Source organism: Rhipicephalus sanguineus, chromosome 1 (genome assembly GCF_013339695.2).
Source record: "Rhipicephalus sanguineus isolate Rsan-2018 chromosome 1, BIME_Rsan_1.4, whole genome shotgun sequence".
NCBI lineage: Eukaryota > Metazoa > Arthropoda > Arachnida > Ixodida > Ixodidae > Rhipicephalus > Rhipicephalus sanguineus.
Window position 1 is genome coordinate 97,904,502 of NC_051176.1, and position 10,889 is coordinate 97,915,390.

General features: G+C 46.8%; 1 protein-coding gene across 1 annotated transcript; it reads right to left on the minus strand.

Moving 5' to 3' along the window:
* Positions 1–647: 647 nt before the first annotated feature.
* LOC119394350 (sulfotransferase ssu-1) lies at positions 648–8,572 on the minus strand. Its single transcript, XM_037661653.2, has 2 exons — positions 7,925–8,572; positions 648–1,150 (listed from the first exon to the last, which is right to left on the minus strand). Exons 1-2 carry the CDS (start codon positions 8,542–8,544, stop codon positions 823–825), a joined length of 948 nt encoding a protein of 315 aa, XP_037517581.1. The 5' UTR covers positions 8,545–8,572; the 3' UTR covers positions 648–822.
* Between the last annotated feature and the right edge of the window lie 2,317 nt (positions 8,573–10,889).

Genomic DNA, 10,889 nt, shown 5'->3' on the forward strand with positions numbered 1-10,889 from the left:
AATGTTTCAGACTCCTTAGTGGGCGGATTGCAACGCGGCATAAAAATCTGGACCACTCACTGAGGGACCTCAACTAGCAAGGTTCCTGTTTGTTTAGACGGTCAAAAAAGCCTAATCTTGTCTTATCTTCAATGCCAGAGCCACTAAGCGCAAGTCGCTATTTCATAACTTATTTGGAAGCATTCACGGTGGTTTTCAAACAAGCTGTTTAGGTGCACATTGCCACTGTCCCTACACTACGCAGCATCGTCCTTGTTTTATAATTAAAAGGACCCCGCCAACTAAAGAAGGCGCCTTATAACAAATGTTACCAGTATATGCCGAATCTCTAAATAAGTATGGGTCCAGCACCTCATACTACTTCGCCAAATATCTGAAAAACAACAAAACTAGATCTTCTAAATCACTTCTTGGGTGAGTTGGTATTTACGGAGCGTATTGTCGTAACGCAAAGAAAAAAAAAGTGATAGAAACGAAAGGAAAGAAGGAGAGGAAAGACAGGCAAGCGCTACACTCACGGCTCACATGTGATTGTCGCGCCTTCTATTATGAACTCTGCGCTACTACGATATGTTCAGTATATCTTCAAACATACACGTATCAACAGATTATAACCACATTCTCGCGAACACATCCGCCGGCCCACATCGGTGTGACCAGCGGCCTGGCACGCACAGTGTCGGTTGCCCTAAACAATGCTTCGTTAAAGGTATTTCCCAGAATCACCGTTGACAATCAACGACATCTGGTCCTTCAACATCTATAAAAAACTTGTATTAACCAAATTTTTGTTGAACAGAAAAGAAACTAGCCGTAAGCCTATTACAAGACTGCACGCAGAACTTCCTGCCACTCGTTGCTCCACAACTCGGGCACAAAATCTTTTCCAGAGCATTCCTTGATTTTGTCGACGGTTTTTCGCAGCTGCTCTTGCGAGAAAGCCTCCTTCCATGCTCCCACTTCAGGGCGGCACACCAGGTTGAAAGTTTCATCTCCCACGTCTGTTTCTTTCAATTCCGAGCCAGCAAGTGCCGGGCTGCGAAACATCATGGCGACCATCTGACGAGTTTCCATTTGGAGAATACTCTGCAGAAAGTCCGGCGTACAGTTTCGTACAATTGTGGCGAGAATCCCGTTGTCTTTCTGCAACCTATGGAAAAGCAAATGCGAAAAGCACGTGTTCAAATGATGTAGTGACGTCCCAAGAATGCACATTTGGGAAACAGTTAAATTGTGTTGACACAAAATTTGTGGACCTCTTCTTTTCTTGCTCTTAATCAGCGGCTACTGGCTCGTCAATAGCGACAACGATGTAACAGTGAAATCGTGTTCAAAATTTTGTGTCACGACTCCTTTAAGGCGGATAGTTGGGCTCGTTGGTATCGAGTATTGGGGACACGGGCGAGGACTAGTACCGTGTTCCTTCTTCTAGACTCTGTCCCCTATACGCTAGTAGCCACGTCTGTTACACATCTGTGAGCACTACAAACGGTGAACCTTAATGTACTTTACAATGACGGATTCTCTCGTGCAAATAACAGGACCACTTAAATGTGGTTTACAGTTGATTTAGGATGTGATTTGAATCTGATTTCGGATCAACAACCAATCAGCGCCATTCACTTATTCTGTTTTTGCTCAAAGTTAGCACTCAACCATTGCTCAACACTCGAGGCATGTAACTCGGGACAGTTACATGCCTATGGCGTATGCAGAAATACTAGCTCGCGCCAAAACAGCTCTAGACAAATTTGTGTCACCCTCTGTCGGCAGCTGTGAACAGTATATCGGCGTCAAATGAAACCCGAGTAGCGGCAAGCATTCGCAGCGGTGTAGTGCGCGCCGTCCAGTTATCACTGTGGACAGGCGCACACATATGCGCAGTGCTGTAGAACCGGATGCGCGCGCCTCTCCATGGCGGTAACTAGACGGCGCGCACTATACGGCTGCGAATGCTTGCCGCTGTTCGAGTTCCATTTGACGCCGATAGTACAGCTGCCCATAGGCACTCTCCTTTCCCTCAGAGGGCGCTGTCGTGGCCCAAAAAACTCTCGCGTTTCAGTAATCGCCGTAGAGGGTGTGAAATCAAGTTCCACTTTGAAGCGCACGAAGTGGATCTACTATCATCTATCTTTCCTTGCGCTAGCATCACTCTAACATCTCTCTTATCTTGCACCTCCCACTGGAACAACACTCGTTTCAAACCTGAGCAGGCACGGACGAGTGAGCATAGACGCACTGTTTCTATTTGTTACTGTTTGCTTTGTGTGTGCACCACAGAGAAGCGAGACACTGCAAATGCAAATATTCCAACTCCGCCGCCGATAAAATATGCGTTCGACCCCCTCACCCCCCACCCTCCATCCCCTGATAGCTTAACAGGCTGAGGTGTTGCGCTGCTGAACTTGAGCTCACTGATTCGATTCCCAGCCACAGAGGTCGCACTTTAATGAGAGCGAAATGCAATAACACATGTAATAACACCTGTTTACTTATATCTAGGTGCACGTTAAGAAACCCACGTGATCAAAATAATTCTTAGTCCCCCACAACGGTATGTCTCGTAATCATATCGCGGTTCGGGAACGCGATATGAATAGTTAATTAATTAAATAATCAATAATCATTAATTAGTTGAAGTCTGCGTTCTGTCGAGCGACGTGGCTTCACGTGCGAATGAGTTGCTGAGCTAATAGAAGAGCATTCCGGAAGTTTACAGCTTGATGATTGACTCCACACAAACCAGGCCACTCGGACAAAAGTGGAGGCAAATACATCACTGGCACCTTGCATGTATGGTGTAAATAGCGCATATATCTGCACGATGCAAAAGAGTTATAACGATTGCAGCAGCCGCATTTGAGAAGCAATGTTAGTGGTCTTTTTTTTCCACGGTGTCATTTCAAGCATTTTTGGCCAACATACATCTTGCTTCAATGCATGTGACATAATAGTTTTGCAGAATTCTGAGTGCGCCTTTCTTTTAGTGCGACAAAAAGACATATTTTATTTAAGAATATTCTTCTTTTTCTTTCTGCCGTAGCCTCATGGCCTGTACTCGTAGCCCGTGATCCATGTTCCTCGTGTGTGCATCCCAACAACCTGGGCAGAGGCCTTGTTACCTGACACGGTCTTACAGAAGCTAAGTAGTGCACTGCGAGCCTTACAAGGTATGGTCCCGTATGCGTACAGCAAACGGCAGTTTACTCATTTGTTAGCTATATTTTTGGATATTATTTTCATTACACAGTTTCACATTCAATGCGTGATAAATTTATAGCGTCTATCTGTTGAAGACATCCATGCAACGACAGGATAACGGCGCCAAGATAACATCTGAACAACCGGTGATCCAGAACATCACGCTCACGATGTTCTATTTTTGGGTGGTGTGTTGTCAGTGCGCGTGCGTCAGTGCGTGTGTGTGTGCAATGCGGTGCGTCTGACAGTGCGCAAGTGTGTGACGAGATTGGCGTCATCATTCTTGCGATTTGGCGCCGCAAACAACTGCGGCGCCAAAAACGGCCCTTGTTGTGATCTCATAACAGCTTTCGCTGTAAAATCGAGCAGCGAGCAACTGAGCCCAATGCAAACTAACCTTTGAGCACGATATTCTACGTCACCAGCGGTTCGTTGATTTTCTTTCGATCCGGTGCGAAGTCACTACTCCTACTAAAATAATTATATTGTATTAAACTGTTGTTGCATGAATATGCTTGTCTGAGCAAAAAAGTTCGAGTTGCAGTTGGACGTCCTTGTATACAATGTACGAACATTCAAAATTCCTCTCACACTATTTTTCTCTTGTGTGATATCTGCAGAGTCCTTAAATAAACATTAACATTATTCTATAGCATAAAGCAATGTATTCCCATCCACATTTTCGTTTTCGCACTAAACAAACGCTCACTTGGTGGGTCAACCACTACGCCTTCTGCATTGAATTTCCGATCAGCGATGGTGACCCATTCTTGTGTTCTTGCAAGATGCCGCACATAACTGCAATATAAGGATTTATCTTGGTTAACGTCCTATTTTTATTTTTGGGCTTATACCCTTGTTATACCCTTGTTACACGGACAGCCTAAACCTCGGTTAGTGTAACCGCGGTTCGTTTATGTTACACGGTATGCGAAACCGCGGTTATGCCGCTAACCGCGGTTGTGCCAAACCGAGCTTGGCGACCTCGGTTTGGTGGTAACCGAGAAAAAGTCACAGTTTCGCCGCAAGGGCGAAGCAATGAATGCGATAGCAAGAAATTAATGCTATACGAAGTGAGGCTCGCCAATGAATACTATCAGTTTGTAACAGCGCTCCTGTTGCAAAGGCGGCCGAAGCAGCGAAGGAAACTAGCGTGCTTCAAGTGTCGAGCTGTGACACTTGATAGTTCGCGCTCATCTTCTGTTTGTTCGTTTAGCGGCGTCCCTTGAGCTCGAGTGACTTTCGTACGCTCCGTAACATGAGCGTGGACATCACGGTGAAAGTTTGAAACATTACTCTTCCCCTCACCACGAGAAACCCGCGCGAGCAGACAGCGGAAGGGCAAGGTTCTGCCTGCGCAAATATAAGAAAAAGCGAGCGAGCGAGCCGAAGACTTTTAAATGCGCCCGTCGCGCTTCTAGCGCCATCTCGCTGGTAATGAAGAAACGCTTATTATCGCCTGCCGTCTCTGAGTCCGCACAGCGATAAAGGGTGTGTATATAACGCTCGCTGTTAGCTACGTGGAGGATCTGCGTTTCGTGGCGTAGTGGATAGCGCCACCCGCTGCGGAGCAAGAGGTCCCTGGTTCGATTCCGCGCTTTGGAAGCGTTTTAGGGGCGAAGCTCCTTATAGCGGCACCCGTTCGTCCCTCGTAGCGTAGTATGTAACCAGTCTTACGCTTTGACCTGCAAGGTGGTGCCGGTGGGAGATTTTTCCTGTGCGTTGTTGAACAATAAAAAATTCGCAGCGTTAGCTGAAAGCCGACTTCTTCTGTCTCTCATTCCCATTAGCAGCCATTCTTTACCTCCAAGGTAGTGCCTGGTGAGATTTCTCCTGTGCGTGATTAAACAATAAAAATTTTGTTCAAAACGCCGTTGATTGATGAAATAAACCAACAAAAGACGCCAGATGTTTTGTAAAACAAAACGAAAGAACGCCAGATGTTTCTAAAGCAAAACGAAAAGACGCCAGCTGCTTGACGAAAGGCTGCCAGATGTTTTCTAAGCAATGGTTTTCTAAACAATGAAAATTCACAGCGTACATGTAAAATTAAAGTGCGCTGCAAGTCATCATAAGCTCATCGAGCCTTTAGTATAAACGCGCCCGATCTCACGTCGGTGATGATGTTCTGGGCAGAATTCACGGAAGATTCACGGTTTACCGATGAACCTCCGCAGCTTCGCCCACTCATCATCACTCACTCCGTGGATATGCTGTGATTTTTTTCTGAATTATTTTTCTTTGGGGCTTATATATATAATATATATATATATATATATATATATGTATATATATATATATATTATACATATACGGTGCATGACGGCAGCGACGGCGACGGCAAAATCCAGCCGAGACTGTCCATATAATTGCTATCGCAATAAAATGGCGGCCTCCATGGAGGACGTGTGTACGTCCGCCAGCGTTCGTGAAAAACGAACGAATTTGACTGCACGAACCACAGAAAGCCTGATTAGGCTTTTGGAAAACAATTAGCGTCATCTGCGGAGCACCTCAAGGAATGCGAAAGTGGACGCGGCAATAACAGCCGAGTTGAACGCCGGACTGCCGCCAGGACGCAGAGCCATTCACGCCAAAGCAAGTCCACTTTAACCGAGGTCGCTTGTGCGCCGTGTAACATCGCCGAACCGTGGTTGGCGCTAACCGTGGTTGGTCGTAACTGCGGTTAATTTGCCTGTGTAACTCGACCACCGTCTAATAGGCACTAAACTGTGGCGTTTTACAAGCCAGAATTTAGCCCCGCCACGGTGGTCTAGTGGTTATGGCGCTCGACTGCTGACCCGAAGGTCGCGGGATCGAATCCCGGCCGCGGCGGCTGCATTTTCGATGGAGGCGAAAATGTTTGAGGCCCGTGTACTTAGATTTAGGTGCACGTTAAAGAACCCCAGGTGGTCGAAATTTCCGGAGTCCTCCACTACGGCGTCTCTCATAATCATATCGTGGCTTTGGGACGTTAAACCCCAGATATTATTATTAAGCCAGAATTTAGTAGCCAAAATATGTAGTTCACTTTATTTTTGGCGAGCGCTCCTCACTCCCATACTTTCTGCAATCTAGAACACAGCGGCTGCCTCGAACATATCCCAATCGGATTCTGTCCCGCTAGGCTCACTAAGGCACGAGCACCCTGTTGCGACTTGTGAAAGACCTTACTTTAGGAAAATTTGCGAATGCAATGAAAAGAAGGTACACGCGTAGTGCTCATCAACGTTTAGCGGACTCTATCAATGGGGAATCGAGGGCCCGTTATCTTTCAGTAAGAAGAAGCAGAAGCTTCTGGAAGCACAAGCAGAAGTGAAAAGCCCGTATGAGGGGCGAGGCGAGCGCAGAAAAGGGGGCGGGGGGAGAGGACTCATATTGCATTGCTTGTCTTGGCTGCCTTTTAAAGAGCAGCAACTTAGCGTCTGTATGCACGTGAGAAAGAAGTCATTACGAGCCCTTCCCTATCGGGAAAATAGGGTAGGGGCAAGCGAAGCTTGGCGCGTGCGTGCATCACCTATTGCTTTACTCCTTTTTTTTATTCCTGTCGCATTGCGTAATGCTTCCTCCTAACGTTTTCCTTCCTGCATACCGGGAATTGGACATTCGCCAACGTGCTCATCAGCGCCACACTCCTGTTGCTGCAGGCAAGAACGACGATCATGCGTGAGACCAAGAAATGCAACAATAAAATGTGGCAACGTGTAATCACAAGTGACCTCCAAAAAAAGAACTCATTGCCATATCAGAGAAGGCTGATCACCAACTAGCCCCCGTTCAAAAGAGAATCAGTTATTTGAAAACGGCGCATGTGACCGGCGCAACTTGGAAGGCATTTGGGCACAGCCTCATTTCTCTGCTACCCGCCGGCGCCGGGTTTTTTGCGAACTATGCCCCCGCTGCAACCCGTAAGTCATAGAAGTCTCACTTGAAAATGTACCTGAAGCCATGACAACTATGGTGAGCGCAGTGGTGCGGTCCGTACATAGTGCGTAAAACTCGTATGCCAGCACAACTTCTTGCGTGTACCCTGGCACTCGAACATCGTTGGCATTACGCTCAAATAAGGCCATGAGAATATTAGAAGCCGTCATACTACCTTATATTTTGTAAGTAACAACGTAGGTTCTCATGACGAGGTGTTTCATATTCACTGTTGTCGCAAAAAAAAAGTAATTTTTGATATTGCTCGCGCAAACCTCAACTGCGTACCTCGTGAAAAACACGCACAGTGCAAGTGCTCTGTTTTGTTTATTCCGAAATAGCTGGTGATGTGATCGCATGATGGCACCTTTATAAGTCAGTGGGACAATGTTTTCCCACTTTCGGAAACACTCATGATTCAGCTTGACCTATGTGTCCCACTTTTTTTTCAGGAAAGCGCTGGCTTGATTTTGATGAAATGTGTTTTATACTATTTCTATGCGAGTTATATGTACATACCACAGCCAGTTTTTATATCATTCGGTGAAGAATACAGACGATGCTGTATGTATGAAACGAAATCTACGCTCCTAGCACGGGACATGACACCCTACCTAGCACCATCTTGGCGGCGCCTACAGTGTCGCATGACTCCTACTGTAATAATCCCGCGCTCTCCGCTACAGCTACACATATAACGGCTCAGTGGACGCAGCAAGAAATATTCAGATATCTCCGTCATTCTATCATGTACGAACAGTTCACATCAAGTCGCACGACGAGCGTCATTTGTACGTACCTGTCGACGTACTTCAGTCCGAGAAATTCAGCCAATTCCAGCACAGTCGTTGCCGTGTCACGCATCATGCTTTCGTAGGTCGTGAAGAAGACGTTAGGCTCGTTCCGTCGCGTGTAGCCAGAGAGGACGTGCTCGAAATAACAGCCATTTGTAAGAGCGCCCTCGAGAAACATATCCAGAAACTGGTCGAATGTCTCCCGCATCGGACAAAGTGGCATTTTCTGGTTCATGACGTACTGGGAGAGGCAGGCGTCCCACGGATTACGTGCAACGTACACGTACTTGGCCTCAGGGCTGACAGCTATCCTACCCAAGCGGATGTGCGTTCGGAAGAGCCGGGTAGAAGGCTCCTCTCCTGGCCACTTTCCACCACAGTCCTCCAAAAACGGCGCTCTCGAACTGAACTCGCGCAAGTCTATGGCGCAATGCCCGTCGTGTACGATCATCTGTATCATCTGTTGCATCATCTGCATGCCGCACTTTGGGTACGCCACCTCAACGACGTCTCCCGATTGTGGCTGGAACCGAAGCGCCTCCCGCACCTTGTCTGGGTCGCGAAAGAAGATATAGCGCTCCCCGTCGATGACTTGAAACATGGTTGACAAGGTGGCACCTTCCATGGCGTCTACCCTGCGAAGAGCATACAACAGTGATTACAAGAACTGTGATCTCGCGCACTGTCAGAATCGGAGTGCGCGAGCCTTGCATGACCCAGCGAGACAAAACGCCGCATCGCAACAAGAAATGCGAGGCAGGCCTGTGCGAACACTTCCCACATGGACCATTGTTGATCCTTTAGAGCAACAAGGAATTTCATTCAGCATTTAAGCATGATTGACTCCCAAGGCACGACATGCACTCGACACGGGAGGCCCAGCGATACTCAGCGACTTAGCAGGACACGCGAATTCTATCTTGTCCTCTCTTTTCTTTGTTGCATTGCGACGAAGCGTACGCGCTAAGCATTTCCGAGCACTGGTTTGTGTGCGTAGAGGAAAGAAAAAAAAAAGGTTTCTCGTTTTCAGGAGAACATGTAAGGATGATTTACTACGCATTTCTAGGCACGCGTCCGTGACCCAATGATAGGAGAATCGGGCTTTCTGCACGGATAGCTCTTCTCGAAACCAACCACTCCACATACTTCATTGCGTCCAAAACGCTCTTTGAGCAAGTTTATCCCAATTTCCTAATTGATATCTGTCAGTGATAGACTAACCATGCTGTCTTCTGCCTTTCCAACGAGGTAGCTCTTCAAATATTTAAACTTATCAACTTCGGACAGATGCTCATTTTTGTGTATACAAGACTGGTTCTAATCCCGAAAAGAGAACGAGTTTTGAGCAGCATTTATGTATAAGTAAAATTGCACTATCATGGAGCCTGACGTACAGAAATTGCGCGATGTGTGTTGCTTTGGTATCAGTATGCCCCTGCGCCGTCGATTATGAAGACAAAATGCAGCCTCACAATCAAGGGAGCGGCTGCGGAAGCTTTAGGCCCTAGTTCTCTAACCTTGCTTGATAGGATAGTTTCAATAGCTGTTAGGCCACCAGGAATCTCTCGAGAGACGTTGCTTACTTTCGGCGTCTTTACTGTAGGCTCTCCTACCGTAGGGCAGCATCGAAGTAACCTGCAAGCTTCAAATTCACTGTCGTTATTCGTTAACCAAGAGCTTTTCAGCCGCACCTTTCAAGGATCGGGGGCGTTCCATAATGCTTGACTACGCTATGGTCGTGTGCGCAGCGCAATCTCTTCCTGCTGCCCAGGTGGCTAATGAGAAAAAAAAACAGCCGCAGCGAGTTTTTCGGATGGTCGCGCCTACGGCAACCCTTTCAAGTGCAAGCAAATCATTATAGCTATAGCATTCGGGATAGTATTTTGCCATTCGCCACTCGAGCCACTGAATCTCGATATGTTCAACGACAAGCACCTTTATAATGGAGCTTACTGTTTGGAAAAATTGAGAACAGACTTAGCGTCAAATTTTGAACAATACATTGATGTCGAAGCGTCATGGCTGGATATGAAATGCAAACGGAACTAGAAGTTCAGAAAGGAAAGTTAGGAATTCAAGAAGGCCCGCGTATCGTTTGATGACTACCGCCCTGTAACACTCTTCAGGTCGCCCATACGTGCGTTGGCGTTGAAGTAAGTGGGAGAAAAGCGCTAGCGTATACATTTCAACAATTTCACGCAAAGCATATTTGAAACACCCCCTTCCTCGTTTTTTGTCTTGTTTTTTTTTTTTTTGCTCAGTAAGAGGATTTCCGTGGAGAAGCGTCATCATTCCCGCTCAGTAAAGGCATCTGCGCGATGTTTCCTCATACCCCGAGGCATTAGAGCCTTTCTATTCCTAACGAAAGGGTTCCTTTCTTAAGTACGCGTGAACGGAGCTCTACTGAAACACGACCTCCTTCCCTGTATCAGTGGTAAGAAGGTCTTGAAGGCTCCCCATGTGGCTTAAGACGAAGAAGACTTCAGAATTCCACCATTGAATTAAGACTGAGTCAGAATGCAGACACAAAATCAGCCTTTGCCACAGTTCGGCAAGGTACGGTCCATCCCCTATGTACTAACCTTCATGGAACCACACGAAACAGCAGCGACCAAATGGAAGACGCCGAAGTGGTATTTGCAATAGACCCGAATTCTTCATCTAGAGGCACTTTCTAGGCGCCCTCGGTGGTGCGCGATAAGATAAAGGTAGCGTTATCGCTGAGAAAGTCCTGGTTTCACAACACTAATTTGTTGTTTTAAATGGTGTGAAACAACAGAAAGAAACGGGCATGCAAGAGCGACAACTCCTATATTTATTATGATCGAACCCAAAAAATGTACGTGCTCAATGCTTACCGAACAGCTTTCGTGACATGAACCTGCCAAGATAGCCCCGAGGAAACAGCGTTTGGCAGTGCACTAGAAGTCACGTTTTCTTTCCCGCCGCCGCAGTCACATTTTGACATGA

Excerpts from the sequence above, each read along its gene's own strand:
- LOC119394350 (XM_037661653.2), bottom strand. The coding sequence starts at position 8,544 with ATGGAAGGTGCCACCTTGTCAACCATGTTTCAAGTCATCGACGGGGAG. Across the intron at positions 1,151-7,924 it reads GGACTGAAGTACGTCGACAG|GTTGCAGAAAGACAACGGGA; the intron begins GTACGTACAAAT and ends GCTTTTCCATAG.